This window comes from Bos grunniens, chromosome 14 (genome assembly GCF_055505025.1).
Source record: "Bos grunniens cultivar Pamir isolate PY7600 chromosome 14, Bosgru_T2T1.0, whole genome shotgun sequence".
In the NCBI taxonomy this organism is placed as follows: Eukaryota; Metazoa; Chordata; class Mammalia; order Artiodactyla; family Bovidae; genus Bos; species Bos grunniens.
In genome coordinates this window covers 57631442-57649980 of record NC_141178.1, presented here as the reverse complement: position 1 = coordinate 57649980, position 18539 = coordinate 57631442, and the positions used below count along the sequence as shown (strand labels likewise).

General features: G+C 41.1%; 1 protein-coding gene across 2 annotated transcripts in view; it reads left to right on the top strand.

Annotated features, from left to right (window-relative positions):
* SDCBP (syndecan binding protein) overlaps positions 1 to 18539 on the top strand; it is a 34708-nt gene that overhangs the window by 11045 nt on the left and 5124 nt on the right. The window contains exons 2-6 of one of the 2 annotated variants that reach the window (XM_086336900.1): positions 4965 to 5030; positions 12053 to 12131; positions 13398 to 13507; positions 16176 to 16334; positions 17897 to 18072. In XM_086336900.1, coding sequence (XP_086193026.1) covers positions 4965 to 5030; positions 12053 to 12131; positions 13398 to 13507; positions 16176 to 16334; positions 17897 to 18072 — 590 coding nt within the window. Of the gene's footprint in view, positions 1 to 4964; positions 5031 to 12052; positions 12132 to 13397; positions 13508 to 16172; positions 16335 to 17896; positions 18073 to 18539 lie in introns of both variants that reach the window. The other variant, XM_086336899.1, reaches the window with a different exon arrangement.

The window sequence follows — 18539 nt, the reverse complement described above, 5'->3', positions numbered from 1 at the left end:
TCAGTAGGCCAGCTGATGGGGCACCAACTTGAAATGGGTTTCACAGTTAGACCATCACGGGGTCGCACCTGGGTGCAACCAGGACCAAGTGAAAGCCCTGTTGTCCTCCTCAACAGACACAGCCCACTCTTGGCTTGTCAGTGATGGGGCACTCAGTTAGGGTCTCCCTGGATACCTGAAGCTGCCTTTGGGGTGAGTGTGTCATATGGGTTCAGTCCCTCCCAGGTGTCCGTCATGACAGCCGCTCTCTAGACCAGTTGCCTGCTCCTCATCCGTAGGAGCACTTGCAGTCCTGTGGGACCCATGAACGGACGTCTTGCTGACCATCAGAGCCTGGCTATCAGGAGGCATCCCTGGTGGCAGCTACAAAAACCAGAGCACCTGATGTGTTGCGCTGTTGTTTTTTTTTTAATAACTGGTTCTGCAATCCTGAATTTCCATCATCCTAAGATTTCTTAAAAAAAAAACAAAAACAAAAAAACCTTAAGACTAAACAAGTAGATAAGTATTGTTTTAACTTTAAAATGATCGCATGGTTTTAAAAAATTTATTTTTATTTATTTGGCTGTGCTGGGTCTTAGTTGCAGCACTCAGGATGTTTTAGTTGCTGCTTGTGGAATCTAGTGTCCTGACCAGGCATTGAACCCGGACTGCCTGCATGGGGAGTCAAAGGGGAGACCAGTTTGGTGGGTGGTTTGAGGGAAGGAATGAGTCAGTAACTCAGAAAATGATGAGTACTGCCATTTCAGGTGATACTAACTAGATGACTTTACCAGCAGGTTTCCTACTTCAAGAATCAAAGCATCGCAGCTAGAAAGATATTCACAGATAAACCGCTATGGTATTTGAGTCCTTGAGGTCTTTGGTCTGTGTGCATATTTAAAGGAAGTTACTGCAACATTGCCCTGAGGAGGTAGAGGTCAGAAATCTTAATGCTGAGGCAGAATCCTCAAGTATTATTTGTCTTCAGATGTTCTGGAAAAACCCTGAGACTGTTCCAAGCATTGAGAAGCTTCTTAGTAGAATCCAAATTGGGGGCCAGTGCTGGAGAAGACCGTCTTGAGAGTCCCTTGGACAGCAAGAAGATCAAACCAGTCAATCCTAAAGGAAATCAACACTCAGTATTCATTGGAAGGGCTGATGCTGAAGCTCCAATACTTTGGCCACCTGATGTGAAGAGCCGGCTCATTGGAAAAGACCTTGATGCTGGGAAAGATTGAAGGCAGGAGAAGGGGACGACAGAAGATGAGATGGTTAGATGGCATCACCGATTCAATGGACATGAGTTTGAGCAAACTCTGGGAGATGGTGAAGGACAGGGAAGCCTGGCGTGCTGCAGTCCATGGGGTCGTAAAGAGTTGGACACGACTGAACAACGGCAGTGGGATGCACAGGGGTACAGAGGCCTTGAACAAGGCATGGAGAGATTCAGGGAGGCTGCAGAAAGCGTAGAGCGAGCCAGATCTGGGCTGGGGTCAGTGAGGAGCACCAGTTCTTTCCAGGAGTTAGACCAGTGAAGCCATGCTGTCACAGTGAGGAATGTGATGACTGGAGTAGATGCAGAGGGCCTGGAGCACTGAGAGCTAAGCTCCCCTCCTCCTGGTTCTCCAGGCAGCTGAAGGGAAGGCCTGGACCGAGACTCCTTTCTTCACTTGCTACAGTGTAGTGTTTATCTGATCGAGTCCTAAGTGAGAGTGAAGTGAGAATTTTGACACTGATGTAATGCAGGTATTTTCAGAATCCTCTTAAATCTCATTAGTGGTCATTCTGAAATTCCAACCATAATTGAAAGGATATCCAGTAGCTTTGTGGTTCTTCACAGAGGTCTGAGTGTTTTTCACACTTCGCATTAGGTCAAAGATTTAAATACACCATACAAGTGATTCAGAAATAATGCAAGAATTTATTGTTCTCATGGAAAGCTGTTAATAGTGTTGTTCAAAGTAGTGGCTGCTGCTGCTAAGTCGCTTCAGTCGTGTCCAGCTCTGTGCAACCCCATAGACAGAAGCCCACCAGGCTCCCCCGTCCCTGGGATTCTCCAGGCAAGAACACTGGAGTGGGTTGCCATTTCTTTCTCCAATGCATAAAAGTGAAAAGTGCAAGTGAAGTCGCTCAGTTGTGTCCGACTCTTGGCGACCCCATGGACTATAGCCTACCAGGCTCCTCCATCCATGGGTTTTTCCAGGCCAGAGTACTGGAGTGGGGTGCCATTGCCTTCTCCGCAAAGTAGTGGACTTGTTGGGAATTCCCTGGTGGCCTGGTGGTTGGGATCCTGGATTTTCATGGCCATGGCCCAGGTTCAGTCCCTGGTTGGGGAACTGAGATCCTATAAGCTGCATGGCAAAAAAAAAAACCAAACAAACCCAAAAACCCAATGAAGGAGTAGACTTACAAGACAATTATTTTGCTCTCCCTTATTTTGATGATATTGTCTAAAATATTTAATAAACATTTGTTTTCTGTCAGAATAAGACATTGTGTTAGACAAATGTGGTCCTTGATCTCAAATAGCCAGAGTTAAACATAAAATAGCTATACTGAAAGGCAGAGGGAAACTGCTGAACTGAGAGAAATATCAGACTAAGGTCATCAAAGGTGACCTCACAGAAGGGGCTCTTGACTAAGATTGTGATGGAAAAGCCCTGGAAGGACATTCCAGGGAGAAGACAAAGCTTTTACAAAGATCCCGAGGCACAGAAGCACGTAATGCTTGGAGTGAAATTGGATGAGATGAGACCACAAAAATCGTTTCAGGTAAAATGATTGAGGAATCCTTTGTATTTTATAAGAATAGTGAGATTTAAGGTCAGCTTACTTAAACTGACTTTTTAAAGAGTGTAAGTTGGGGTGATACTTGCTGCTGTTTTAAAAGATGCTGTATCTTTTCTAGGCCTGAATGTGTGTGTGTTGGTGGGAGGGGGAGTAATGAGTGACCTCAAAGCTGTTCAAACAACGTCAGTTAATATTTGAAGAAAAGCGTCTGTGGGGAAAAAAATTTTAGAAAACTACTCTGAGTTTTAAACCATTCATCCAGTTCATTTTTGATGGGGGAAAAAAAAAAAAAAAAGGATCTTGTAGGTGACCAGTGGCAGACCCTGACCAGTGGCAGAACCAAGAATAGAACTAACACCTGGATTGCTAGTCAGCATTAGTCTCAGTGAATTTAGAATGGTTTTGTTTATGATGTTGATACATGGGTGGAAAGTGTCAATAAAATGTGATAAAGGAGAAAACTTCTAGAGAACTGATCTTTGGAGACACAAAAGGTAACTTTTGTTTTCCTGGATTAATAGGGTTAAGACGTATTTGATTGTGCTTTTTTAAGAATTTGCATTTTATTCACAAACCGAGGCCCTATTCTCCTCTTCAAAACTGTATCATGCTACTTCTCTTCAGCGTTTTATTGGAGGTTCTATTCCAGGGCGGTTAGGCAAGAAAAAGGAATACATAGGCAAAGGATTTAAATAGATGTTTCTTCAGAGAAGATACACAGATTGGCCATCTAGGTTCATGAAAATCCTTAGTTATTAAGGAATTAGGAGTCAAATCTACAGTGAAGTGCTGCTGCATATCCACTCGGACCGCTGTAATTGAAAAGACCGACAATAGCAAGTGTGTATGAGCCCTTTTATATAAGGGACTTGAGCATCTACAGACTTCCATGTATGCAGGGGAGACTTTTAGAACTAGTGCCCCGCAGAGACCGAGGGACAACGGTATTGTAGTGGCCAAGTTAGGGAAAAATTGGAACCCTCACACCTGTTGGTGGGAATGTGAAATAGTGCAGTCACTTCAGAAACCAGTTCCTCAAAAAGTTAAATACAGAGTCACCATATAACCTAGCAGTTCTATTCTTAGCTGTGTCTGAAGACAGTTGAACATTATATGTTTATGTAAAAACTGGGGTGTAAATGCTTGTTAGCCTTATTAGCAGCATTATTCATAAGTTAGAAAGTGAAAAGTCATCCAAAACATCATCGACTGACTGGATCCCAGAAGTGAGTGGGGAAGGGCATGGGGAGTGCCTTGTTGCTGCCCCCGTGCTGGGAGCCTGCTCAGCAGTGCTGGGGACTGTCGCTGCTGCTCCCTGCAGTGGCCTGGCTGGAGGAGGACACTGCAAGTTGGGAGAAAACACCCTTTTCTCCTCACTGTACCTCCAGCTTCCCCATTGACAAAGCTTAGCATCTTCCCAGCTGGAGAAGAGCAGCATTTAAAGGGCCTGTCTCCATCTTCACAGAGCAGCCAGTCGTGGGTGGGTTTTCATTGGGAGGCAGTCAGAGTATCAACCCCTATATCAATTTAGAACATGTTCTGTTTTGTTGGGCTTCAAGGAAGTATTCATCTCAAAATACCTAAACAAAGTTTTGGAGTATGTATGCCTGTAATACTTTGAGAATTTTGTTTTAAATCACTACAAAAAGCAATTCATGGTCACTAAAAGTCGTTGAACAATATAGGAGTGTTTAGAATATAAAAATTCCTTTCCCTTTTATTCCTCCATTTCATTCATGTCTCCTATGGTGTATATTATTTTATATATATACTTATGTAATGTGTGTGTATATATTTTTTTTTGTAATAATGAGGTTTTGTACATAGATAACATGTATCAGCTGTTTTAGATTTCTGTTAGAAGGATATAATTCTCTCTCAGTTGCTAAGCCCTTGTTCTTGTAAACTAGATGAGTCACATAATTGTTCTTTGATTTTCTAAACTATAGAAATGAAGGGACTTGTATTCAGGGAAGTTTCACATTTGTAATGGATATAGCTCGAGAGAAAGGTAGTTGGCAACCATCAGTCAGCAATTTTTAGTATAGCTAGATGGTCATACTCTTTTGTTTTGCAATTTAAATCTTGTGTTAAACGACTTACATATGTTTATGTGTATGCTGCTGGCTCCATGCACTATTTAAATTTCAATGAAGTCTGAATCATAGACATTTTTTGTTGTTTTTCTTTAGAAAAATCCTGCAAAAATGTCTCTGTACCCATCTCTTGAAGACCTGAAGGTAGACAAGGTGATTCAGGTATGTTTTAAATACTTTTCTTCTTCCATGTCCTCTGCCATACATTCTGATTATAGGTGAAGTGAAGTGAGAAACTTAAATAGCAGATGTATTTGTTCAATTTACACTGTATAAACTCAGTTTTTCTAACTAGAACGTTAGAAAACTAGAGATTTCTTCATTTCACTGTGAATTAATGGGTGCGAGATATTTTTTCTTTGAAATGGGACTTAAGACGCTTCGGAAATAACTTGGTTTCATGACTAGTTTTAATTTAAGTACATTTTAAAGTTTGTCTTGTTTAAAATTAGTATGTGTACTGTTGGGTTTTCAGGGATGACCAGTCTTTGAAGTAATTGTCTTCTCCAAAGTTAAACATTATCGAAACGGGGCGGCACGTACTGTTTTAGGAGGAAGAGGAGTGTAAGAAGAGCTCAGTGAAAGCCGAGCAATGTGTCTTTTTTTTTTTTTTTCAGATGCAGAAAATTGTTAATCATACAATTAGAATGTTAGTAATAGAGAAGTAATATGAATATACTTAATACCACTAAATTGTACACTTGGAGAAAGAGGATGTTAGAAGTAGAAAGGGGACACTATTATGTAGCACTAGCCTTTTATTTTACGGATTAAGAGAATGAATCCTATGGATTTTTTTTTTTTTTTGGTTACTTTTAGAAAGTTTTATTTGTCTTTTCCATGACACATGGAATCTCTATGTCAACTTTATATACGTGTGTTTATTCTAATAAGAACTATAATTTATGCCATTGCTTTTTAATAACAATTTTATCAAAAAATTAATGCAAGTAGCATATTTCAGTCAAGGACATTAGGTCTGTGTGTATCTATGTGGTGCATATGTGTCTTTTAAACGTAAGCAGCAGACAGTCTCTGCTACAGCAACAGAGAGTCCTGCTCCAAGTGGCTATGTAAGACAGTACAGTGATTCTAACACTCATTAAGTCAGGCATTTTTGTACTCCTTTGAGTATTAGCTTTGTAAGATAGTTTCTTCTGCTTAAGAAAGTTTGGGATTGGGATCAAGTCTCACTGTTCTGTGAATTTTCGTTACTGGTTTTAACTGGAGATAATTGTAGTGTTTAGTGAACCATCCTGTTTCCAGTTTACTTTCAACTTGGTCTTTTATAAACTCTTATTTCTGAATTTCTTCAGCTGTTATTTGTTTTTCTAATTTGACAAGATAAATTAAACTCCGTGTTACACTTTATTCTGGAAATCTTTTTGATATGATAAATGTGATGAAATTCTTTTCTGTTACAAGTTGCTGTTGCTGCTGCTAAGTCGCTTCAGTCGTGTCCGACTCTGTGCGACCCCATAGACGGCAGCCCCCCAAGCTCCTTCGTCCCTGGGATTCTCCAGGCAAGAACACCAGAGTGGGTTGTCATTTCCTACTCCAGTGCATGCAAGTGAAAAGGGAAAGTGAAGTCTTTCAGTCGTGTCCGACTCTTAGCCACCTCATGGACTGCAGCCCACCAGGCTCCTCTGTCCATGGGATTTTCCAGGCAAGAGTACTGGAGTGGGGTGCCATCGCCTTCTCCATATAAGTTGCTAAAGTACTTCAAAGTTTTTTACCCTAAAGATCATTTTACTAGAGATCTTGGCCTCAGTTTACTCTACGTGAGATTGACTTCCTAATTAATTAGCATAAAATATTTATTACAAACTTGTGAGAACACAATACAAGTGTTTTTTAGACAAAATGTTCTTTAAGGGTAGAAAGAAATCAGCAAAAATAGTAACAAATGTGTGGCTGAAATTGTTAGCCCCCTGGCAGTGATTGGTTGAATGTGGGGGAGTTCATGAGCGTGTATTTCTCATCCCTTCTCTGGGTATTGATGGGTGGTTTGTAAAATCTCTGAAATCTGTTCGCTTGCCAAGGCTTTGATGCCTGACAGTTTTAAGTGGTTTATTCAGTCATCTCAAATCTGTTTTTTCTTTGCTATTTTATTATTTTTCTCATGTGGTTTTTATTTCCACCCAGGACACCTGAACAAGTATACTTTCTTTTTTAAAAAGCTTTTATTTGAGATATTTACCTTGAAGTATAACAGTTAAGCTGTTACTATGACATCTGAGCACTAAGTGATATGAGAGGATGGCTCATTTCCTTTTCGTCCTTTTTTGTTAGTTTTTATGAAATTGAACCTAAACCACCGTAGACTTTGAACAGAGGTTTTTTTTATCTCAAAAGCAGCAGAAAAAGAAGGCAAGAGTTGATATTGGCAAATGTTGGATCAGAAAATGAACACGGCTGCAGTCCACCTCAGGCTGAGCTCTTCAAGGAGCAGCTCGTTGTATGGATATTTCCATTTCAAAGCCTTTTATATTCTGAGCACAAAGCTAGCTGCCTGGAGATGTGACAGAGAGTAAGGAGGGGGGAACATGGTTTTTAAATTCTCGCTGGATTTAAAAAGATTCCCAGCCTAGCCACTAACATCTTGGACTGCTTCTGTTTTATTTTTTCTTCATTTTCTGTGGTAGTGTTACTTGAGTCTTTGTTTTTGAGGTGCTTCTGTAAAGGTAGTATTTATTTTCTGATCTCTTCTTTCACACCGCAGCGGTGACTTGGCAATTCATATTCTGTAAAGTGTTTCACAGGAACCATCAGGCTGTGGCTCTGAGCATGGTGCAGCCCCTGCGCCTCTCTGTCCACTGTGAGTCTCAAACAGGAGCCACGCCTGTGCATAGTAGACTGAGAAACAGTCATCAGCATCCCGACACAGTGAGCAGAGATTGACTGTGGTGGCTCCATGAGTACGGTGTCTTCTCATGCTTTCTGTAGTTGTAGAAACAACATGCCCCCCCCCGCTTTTTTCACTAGTTTGAGATTTCAAGTGAGTGTGGAATATTTTGCTGCTTTTAAATGGCTTATAGTCCTTAAGCCTTTGTTGTACCATCTTTCATTTTTACTACAAATTATATAGTAATTAAATATGTAACTTTGTGTTCGGAGAGCTTACTTCAGTATTCCTTGGATAAGAACAAGAGCAATGAATGAAAGAATAGAAATAATAGACCAGTGTAAAAAGGATCAATTTTTTAAAGTTAGTAAATTCTGTTTTTCAGAGCGGTTTTAGGTTCACAGCAGAAGTGATGCAAGGTACAGTTTCCATCTCAGTGACCCTTCCCTGTGCGCCCTCCCCCGCTTGACCTGCACACCACACACCTCTCGCCCTACACCAGCAGCATCTTCGCCAGAGTGGTACACTTGTGACAGTCACTGACCTGCTGCTGCTTCCCCACGTCCACAGCTACGCTTGTGCTCGCTCCGTGGGCTTGGACGAAGGTGTGCTGATGTGGAGCCACCGTTCGGTGTCACGCAGAGCACTGTCACTCCCTCACAGTGCCCACGCTCTGTCCAGGCCTCCCTCCCTCCTCTAGAATGTCAGGCTTGGACTCATACCGTAATTTGCCTTTTCGGATTGGTTTCACTGTCTTAGTAATGTGCATTTTAGGTTCCCCCATGTCTTTTCGTGGCTTTGATAGCTCCTTTCTTTTTAGTGAGGAACAGTATTTTTTTTTCTTTTCCTTAGAGTTTATCCAGGAAGCAATCCACTGGCCACTAGCTCCTTTTAGTTGATAGTTGGTGAGAGAATTTTCAAAATTCAGCATATTTTGAGTTTGTGGATATATTTAAAGTTAAAAAGGTTTGCTTGCTGCATTTTATTTGAATTTAGATTGTGACATTATGAAACAGTAATAAAGAATGACTCAATAAGTCATATCAGAACATTTGGAATCCAGATGAGTGATGTACTTGCAGTACTTTTGTGGACTTCCTTACCATCTCTCCAGGCATCTTTGGGACTGCTCTTAGCATCAGTTTCAGAGCTTGGTGATAAAGAGTATAGGTTTAAACTCCTATCACTTAATCAGTATATTTTTGATTAAGTAAAAATTTTACATCTGGATCTTACAGCTTAACTGCCAGTAGAGACATGTCTGCTTGAGGAGCTCAGATAATATCTGTAAGGGAAAAAGGAACAGTCCGTACAGCATGGGCTGTGAAGGCAGCCCTGAGGGGAGCTCCTGGCATACCTGCCCCTGACTAGTATTAAGTGTATATGTTTTCAAAGTTTTGGCAAGTTTTAACACATAAATTACATTACTTTACCATGATTGTTATGTCGGTGATTAAGTATGCATTTTGCATACTTTGTAATATTTTTGTACTTAGTATAACATAACACCCTCTTCCAACAACGCAAGAGAAAACTCTACACATGGGCCTCACCAGATGGTCAACTGAAATCAGATTGATTATATTCTTCGCAGCCAAAGATGGAGAAGCTCTATTACAGATAGCAGAAACGAGACCGGGAGCTGACTGTGGCTCAGATCATGAACTCCTTATTGTAAAATTCAGACTTAAATTGAAGAAAGTAGGGAAAACCATGAGGCCATTCAGGTATCACCTAAATCGAATCCCTTATGATTATACAGTGGAAGCGACAAACAGATTCAAGGGATTAGATCTGATAGACAGAGTGCCTGAAGAACTGTGGACGGAGGTTCGTGACATTGTATAGGAGGCAGTGATCAAGAGCATCCCCAAGGGAAAAAAGTGCAAAAAGGCAAGATGGTTGTCTGAGGAGGCCTTACAAATAGCTGAGAAAAGAAGAGAAGCTACCTGGAGAAGGAAATGGCAACCCACTCCAGTATTCTTGCCTGGAAGAATTCCATGGACAGAGGAGCCTGGCGGGCTGCAGTCCATGGGGTTACATGACTGAGCATGTGTGCATGAGGGTGGAGGGTGACGTGTTGGTAGCAATAAACTGGTAGAACTAAAAAAAAAGAAAGAAGCTAAAGGCACACGAGAAAAGGAATGATACACCCATTGGAATGCAGAGTTCCAGAGAATAGCACTGAGAGGTAAGAAAGCCTTCCTCAGTGATCAATGCAAAGAAATAGAGGAAAACAATAGAATGGGAAAGACTAGCGACCTCTTCAAGAAAAGGTAACCCTTTGAGTTACCAAGGGAGCATTTCATGCCCTTGGTACACAATATGGGCACAGTAAATGACAGAAATGGTATGGAACTATATAAAAAAAATCCCCATGAGCCAGATAACCAGGATGGTGTGATGACTCACTTAGAGCCAGATATCCTGGAATGCAAAGTCAAGTGAGCCTTAGGAAACATCGTTATGAACAAAGCTAGTGGACGTGGTGGAATTCCAGGTGAGCTATTTTGAATCCTAAGATGACGCTGTGAAAGTGCTGCACTCAATAAGCCAGCAGATTTGGAAAACTCAGCAGTGGCCACAGGACTGGAAAAGGTCAGTTTTCATTCCAATCCCAAAGAAAGGCAATGCCAAAGAATGCTCAAACTACCACACAGTTGCACTCATGCTAGCAACGTAATACTCAAAATTCTCCAAGCCAGGCTTCAACAGTACGTGAATCGTGAACTTCCAGATGTTCAAGCTGGATTTAGAAAAGACTGAGGAACCAGGGATCAAATTTCCAACACCTGTTGGATCATCGAATAAGCAAGAGAGTTACAGAAGTTCTCCTTCTGCTTTATTGACTATGCCAGAGCCTTTGACTGTGTGGATCACAACAAACTGGAAAATTCTTAAAGAGATAGGAATATCAGACCACCTGACCTGCCTCCTGAGAAATCTTTATGCAAGTCAAGAAGCAACAGTTAGAACTGGACATGGAATAACAGACTGGTTCCAAATCGAGAAAGGACTACGGAAAAACTGTATATTGTCACCCTGTTTATTTAACTTATATGCAGAGTACATCATGAGAAATAATGGACTGGATGAAGCACAAGCTGGAATCAAGATTGCTGGGAGAAATATCAATAACCTCAGATATACAGATGATACCACCCTTATGGCAGAAAGTGAAGAAGAACTAAAGAGCCTCTTGATGAACGTGAAAGAGGAGAATGTGAAAGTTGGCTTAAAGTCAACAGTCAGAAAATTAAGATCATGGCACCTGGTCCCATCACTTCATGGCAAATAGATGGGGAAACAATGGAAACCGTGACAGACTTATTTTGGGAGGGCTCCAAAATCACTGCAGATGATGACTGTAGCCTTGAAATTAAAAGACACTTGCTCCTGGGAAGAAAAGCTGTGACCAACCTATACAGCATATTAAAAAGCAGAAACATTACTTTGCCAACAAAAGTCCGTCTAGTCAAAGCTATGGTTTTTCCAGTAGTCATGTATGGATGTGAGAGTTTTAATATAAAGAAAGCTGAACACCAAAGAATTGATGCTTTTGTACTATGGTGTTGGAGAAGACTCTTAAGAGTCCCTTGGACATCAAGGAGATCAAACCAGTCCATCCTAAAGGAAATTAGTCCTGAATATTCATTGGAAGGACTGATGCAGAAGCTGAAACTCCAATACTTTGGCCACCTGATGCGAAGAACTGACTCATTGGAAAAGACCCTGGTGCTAGGAAAGATTGAAGATGGGAGGAGAAGGGGACGACAGAGGATGAGATGGTTGGATGGCATCACCGACTCAATGGACATGAGTTTGAGTAAGCTCCGGGAGTTGGTGATGGACAGGGAAGCCTGGTGTGCTGCAGTCCATGGTGTCGCAAAGAGTCAGACACAACTGAGCGACTGAATTGACTGACTGAACACCTTCTTATACTTGGTAAAATGTAGATAAACATTTCATTGGGATATGCTGAAATGGCAAAATAAATATTAGCAACTTAAGTATTTAAATTTTTAGGTGTTCTCCTGGTATATACTTAATGTAAATATGGTTAAGCTTTTTTCTTTAGGTAAAGAAGGTACTTTCACTTAGACTAAAGTGTAACTATCATTTCATAATGCATTGTGAAAATATTTGCAGTAGCATTATGAAATATTAATTATATGTATTTTCTTTGAAAATATATTGCTTAATTGTTTGAAATTAGAATTTCTTAATTAAAAGTAAAGGGTTTTAGATTTTTTTTTAATTACTGGATTTAAGTTATATGAGAAGTTTAAGTGAGTCTCTATAGAGTGTTGTTAGAATTCTTTTTTTTTTTTTTTTTTAGGCTCAGACTGCATTTTCTGCAAACCCTGCCAACCCAGCGATTTTATCTGAAGCCTCTGCTCCCGTCTCTCAAGATGGAAGTAGGTTTATTCTTTGGGTTCCTTCTCCTTGAACAGGGATACCTGTTAAGCCTTCTTTTACTGAAATAGAGAATCCAGGATTTTTTTTTTTTTTTTAACATACACAGCATGAAATTGTCTTGCTCTAGTAGTAAGAAAATACAAATGTTTATTTCAAAACAACCCTTTAATCAAGAAAGTGAACTGTGACTATGAAAGTATGTTTATGACTTTATAAAAATTGTTACTTAAATTTCACCCTTTGTAAGTCCTTGACTTAGGAGTGATTCATTTATGAAAAGATGTAACTCACTGAACTGTCCCCTCCCCTGTCTTTCAGGGCTGTGGGGATTGATAGCGTTCTCCTTTGGGGGAACTTCCCAAATCCTGGAGTCTCTACTCTGACTCCATACCCTTCTCCCTGGTTCCTTTTCCTTCTAAATTCATAGGAATTCAGGACAGAACTCTTAAATAATATGACTTCAGATACAAAAGGTGTGGCAGTCTCAATGGGAGGGGAGTTGGGGGAGAATGGATGCATGTATGTGTATGGCCGAGTCCCTTGTCCACCTGCAACCACTACAACATTGTTAATCAGCTCTACTCCAGTATAAAATGAAAAAAAAATACAACAGGAGTGTTAAATAGGTTTTTATGGCCTGTTGGCTTATAACATTGTTTCCTTTAGAAAATCCATAAATCACATAAAGAGCTTTTGGAAATAGTGTCTAACTCTACTGTTCAGTTAAATACTGTTAATATTTAAATGTACTGTTTCAAAGATTTCATTGCTGTGTATTCTTAAAATGATAGGACACTAAATAAATTTACAAGCTTTAATTTTTTTTTTCCCCCACAGTTCATTTTTTTTGGTAGAAGAATCATTTTATAGCTGTGTTTACTGAATGAATTAAAACATAGCTGATTTGAAGTGTACATTTTGGTCAGTTGTTCTTAAGTGGAGAATCAGTGATATGTGTAGAAAATTCCTAATAGGTTTAAGAGAAAGAAAAGGCAAGATAACTTGGGAAAATTATTTCAAGTCTTGAGTATTTAGAAGTCTGAGGTTTCAGTTAAAATGTCTTCATACTTTCACTTTTATTTTTCTGTTTTCCATTTCTAATTGTCATTACAGAGAAAGGGGTTTTCTAGATTACTAATTTAAATTCACCCTAGATTTTATAAAATAAATGTGATTTTTTAAAATACAAGTAAAACTCCATAATAACAATGGTTTTTAAAAATATTCTACTAATATTTTTCCTCTACTCATTCATTTGTTATTAGATCTCTATCCTAAGCTGTATCCGGAGCTCTCTCAGTACATGGGCCTGAGTTTAAATGAAGAAGAAATACGTGCAAATATGGCCTTGGTCCCTGGAGCACCAAGTCAGGGGGTATGTATAATGTAATTCGTTCTGAATTATATAAAATCATACTTTACAGAGAGATACAAGCTACCATCTTTGTGGCAGACTCACAAATGTATAGCCTTAGCATTGATCTCCTCTCAGGACCGTCTTCTGGTATTGCTTTTTACAGTCTGCTTCCTCTGCGCTGTTACCACTTTCCTAATTGAGTAGGAGTTAAAGGTTCAGGTGCCTTTAACTGGCACATTCTCCTTTGTCTTCTGCATTTAGTTATGGACCTAGTGATTCTGCCGCTGCCGCGTTTCTTATACTCATGTTCTTCATTGTAGCCTGCTGTGGCCCCGTCCCTGTGTTTCTACCTCTAACCTAGATTGTTACAGTTGTCTCTTTTTCCAGTAACTCCTCCAGGAACTTGGTATATCAATGAATACTGAGCTACTGCTAACTTTATCATTCTGAGATTCAGGTCTGTTACCATTTTTTTGCTCATAATCTTTTTAAGTTTAAAGCTTCTTATAGTTTGACCCCAAATTCTTGGCTTAAATATAGTGCGTCACAGTCTTGTGTTAAGATTATTGCTATAAGACTATAATACCTTATAGTACTTGTCGTAGGTAAATGCATAACTTCATGAAGACAGCCTTTATGTCTCTGTTGTTCCCATGACCCCCATGCTTAATACAGTACCTGGCTTTCAATTTATTCACCAAATATTTATTGAAACTTGCTTACGTCAGTCAGGGTCCAGTTGGAACAATAGAAATCACACTAGATTTTTTAACAGAGATAACAAGAATCAGAGAGGTTGAAGAACTGAAAAAAGCAAAAGCGGAACCTAGAAAGCTGCTTCTAGAACTGGGGCGCGCAGGATGGGGGTCGTAGTTCTCAGAGCGACAGTGATGGTGGAGGAGTCCCGTGAGCTGGGCCTCAGGGGAGGGGCCCTGTGACGGGCGCTGGTGCCTCTGGGGGCTGCACGGAGGCTCTTCTGGGAGTGTCTGGAATCTGGAGACTGGTCACCTGCTGCCAGCAGCACGAAGGGCTTGCCCCAGGTAGTACTGGCAGGAGCAGGAAGCAGACAGGAAGGGGCAGGCCCTGGCACCTCCTCCTCTTGAGGGGTCCTGACCAGAAAGCCAGTGACAGAAGAGGGCTCACCGCATAGGGTGGGTTTGGAAGGGACAGAGAGTCTGTGACACTTGTTGTTGCCCTCTCTTCTCTTCAGTGTGCCCACAAGCTTCTCTCTTCATACAGTTGATGCTCAACAGATACTTTCTGGTAAAGAAACCATAGTACATACTTTCAGCTTTACTAGCCAGTATATGCAGAGACCTTGAAAGGCTTTCAGGCAGAAATGAACTTGAGAGACTTGAGAGACAAGACCTAGGTGATGGGCAGATGAGACAGAATGTTGTAGCAAATGCATTGGGGGGTTGGCATTGGAAGGGCTGTCAGGCCAGGTAGTCTGCAGCCTTGTGGACAGGGTAAGGGGTTGGGGGTCTGAGTTGTGGGAATGATAGATATAATTGATTAAAAAAAGGGTTTCTGTGCTTGCTGTGTGGAGGGCAAATAGAAGGGCAAGAGTAGATGGTGGTCATAGTAGGCCTTAGCAGGAGGGGGCAGTGGTCATGTGTTGGTCATATGGATCATAGTAAGAACACTGAGTAAGCACTTAATTGTACTTGCTGGAAAAAAATTCTTTTCCAAAAGTTATACTCCAAAGCTCCTCCCTTTTGTCCTGTATTCCAGCTAAACTAAATTCATTTGCTTAATTTTTTCTGTCCCATTGCCTGATTTCTATGCTTTTATAGCTGTAAGCATTGAAGTTTTGTAATTCTTCAAAAGTTGTATTTTCTGGGTTTGTGCTTGATTCGTAGTATGGTTCCTTGTGTGTGTGTGGTGTCCCAGTGACTGTGATTCTGAAGGAGACACTCGCAGCCTGTGTGTGTGTGCGGCTGAGGTTTCTCTCCCCCATCATGGCTGCTCTGAGCATCACAGGTGTCAGACCAGAGCTTTTTATGACAGGTTCTGGTTAAGATGCCTTGGTAACAAATATGTTCTTCCCTCACTGTCTTTGGTTCTTAAAACAATAAACTGATTTTGGTCAAGAAAAAAAAATAAGGAATGTGAGGCCTGGTACCTAACGGAGTCCCTAGTACAGCTGTTCTCCATACAGTTGGTTAATCCACAGATGTTTACTAAAGGGACGAAAAATAACATTTGTCTTGTGTGTGTCAGCACTTGAATAACAGGTACTTTTAGTCCTTGTAGTGGAGCTGTGAGGTAAGAAGTTTGCCTCTTTAATAAAAGCTAAGTACATTGTTGAAGATAAGGCCATATAAAAGAACCCTCAGGAAGATGCTATGTGAATTTAAAAGTAAGGTACAGCCTTTATAAAGTTCAAGGATAATATATTTGAGTTGAAAACAAGCCAGGGTACACATAAAACCAATGCCAGCGAATTCATCGGCAACAGAGAGTCATTGAGTCTGCTGGAGATGGTGTCTGGGAGGGTGAGTAACCTGCAGAATTAGTTTTAAAAAACAAAATAGGGTCATTTTTGCAAAACTCAGATCTGAAGGAAATAATTGGCAAATTACATTTTAGGAAACCACAGCAGAATATATTCAGTTATCATTTTGGATTTTCTCAGGGCGTGTGTTTGCGAATACTGATGTGTTGTATGTGTCTCTCTCAGCAGGTGGTGGCGCGGCCTTCCAGCATGAACCACATGGTGGCCCCTATCACTGGTGGCGACATTGGGATCCGCAGGGCAGAGATCAAGCAAGGGATCCGGGAAGTCATCTTGTGTAAGGATCAAGACGGGAAGATTGGGCTCAGGCTGAAATCCATAGACAACGTAAGCACTTTCAGTACTCTTGTCTGATTAGCTGTTACGTGACTGAGTTACAATTTAAAATGTAAATCCTTGATCGGGACTACTTTTAATCTGCTTTTCCACGTGAGATGCTACCCTCTTCTGAAGAGGCAGAGCTGGGACTTGAGCATGACCATGGATGAAGTTTTTTCTTTTTTCAGTCCTTTTTCTGGAATAAAGTTCACTAGTCTGCGTGTATCGTAACATAGTTCATACAAGAATGCTGGCATTGAAATAGGGTAACGTGTACAAGTTAAGACTGATAGGTGGGGTCAGTGGTCGTGAGTATTTTTAAACTAAAAGAGGATCATGTGACTTGTAATGTGGTTTTGGGTTTGTTATTTCTATCCTTGAATTTGACTTTCATGGGGCATTTTCTAGGCAACAGTGACTTTCTAAAGTACATTACTTTACCTCTCACCTTACCAGATGGAAGAAACGAAACCTGGTTACTCTTTGGGGAGGCACTTAGGATCACTAAGGAGGTGCTGAGTCTTTACCCTGATTTGTGGGTTTCCAAGGTAGTTATTGGGCTTCTTTTCGGTCTTTGGTCTCATAGCTCAGCGCATCCAGCCTTTGCACGTAGAAGATGTGGCGCCTGGCGGAAGATGGCTGAGGCCAGTCCCCGCCCCACGTGCCCCTCAGAGGCTGAGGGCGTTGTGTCTTTGCACACTTGTGGCTCTTGTGAGACCCTCATTGAGTGTGCTGCTCTGGGAAGCTCGCGCTTCACTGCCCTCTCTCCATCCTAGAGAGAGACCACTCTCTCTCCAGCTCCACCCCTGCAGCACTTATCCTTGCAGTGGTTTGTCCAGTGGCCACTCTGCTGGGTGCCGCCCTCAAGTACAGGATGCGCAGCGCCAAGTCTCAGGCAGCTCAGGATGGAGAGGGGTGCAGACTGTGGTTGCTTTCATCTCTTACTGGCGCATGCCTTTTATACTTGGCCTGTTTATAGTGTTCAGCATCTGAAATTTAGTTTACATGAATAAAAAGACCCCGTTTAGTTCTCAGTTACCTGTACTTGAGTTCTCTGTATTTACCTTGTAGATTTTTAAGAACGGGGGTTGTATTCTGTGTACCCACCTTTTTAGGCTGTTTAATAGTAGTGATTATGTGTAATTTAGCAAGTGGGTAAAGGAAATATTCAGCCCAAAAGGTAAACTTCTGACCTTAACCTATCACTTTCTTTAAATGAAACTTCCAACACTTTACTGTCTTTCCCCCTAAATAATGATCAGGTGCAATAATACCTGTTTGGTATACTATCAGACTCATGGAACCTTACATTTATTATAGTAATCTGCCTTTATTTTCCTTAGTCTTTTTATTCCAAGGTGGAGGGGGTGATGGAAGTTGGTCAGGTGAGTCATGATGTGAGCTAGAAATTACCACTCACATCTTCCTGTTGCCTTGATAGCATTTTCACTTTCCTTCTTGGGGGTATTACTTGTGTAGTTTTTCCTTTTTTAAAAAAAATTACTAGAGTAGCTGCCTAAAGAGCTGGTTCCTGATTTTCCAGCACTTACTTAGTGATTTCCGTCCTCCAGGGTATATTTGTTCAGCTTGTCCAGGCCAATTCTCCGTCCTCCCTGGTGGGCCTGCGGTTTGGGGACCAGGTGCTGCAGATAAATGGCGAGAACTGTGCTGGCTGGAGCTCGGACCGGGCGCACAAGGTGCTCAAACAGGCTTTCGGAGAGAAGATCACCATGACCATTCGGGACAGGTGAGCTGACTAAACACTACATGTGGACATTCAGGACTAGTTTTCCATTTTCTTGGGGTTTTAATATTCTGGAAATAAGAGGCAATGCCAAAGAACGCTCAAACTACTGCACAATTGCACTCATCTCACATGCTAGTAAAGTCATGCTCAAAATTTTCCAAGCCAGGCTTCAGCAATATGTGAACTGTGAACTTCCTGATGTTCAAGCTGCTTTTAGAAAAGGCAGAGGAACTAGAGATCAAATTGCCAACATCCACTGGATCATGGAAAAAGCAAGAGAGTTCCAGAAAAACATCTTTCTGCTTTATTGACTATGCCAAAGCCTTTGACTGTGTGGATCACAATAAACTGTGGAAAATTCTGAAAGAGATCGGAATACTAGACCACCTGACCGGCCTCTTGAGAAATCTGTATGCAGGTCAGGAAGCAACAGTTAGAACTGGACATGGAACAACAGACTGGTTCCA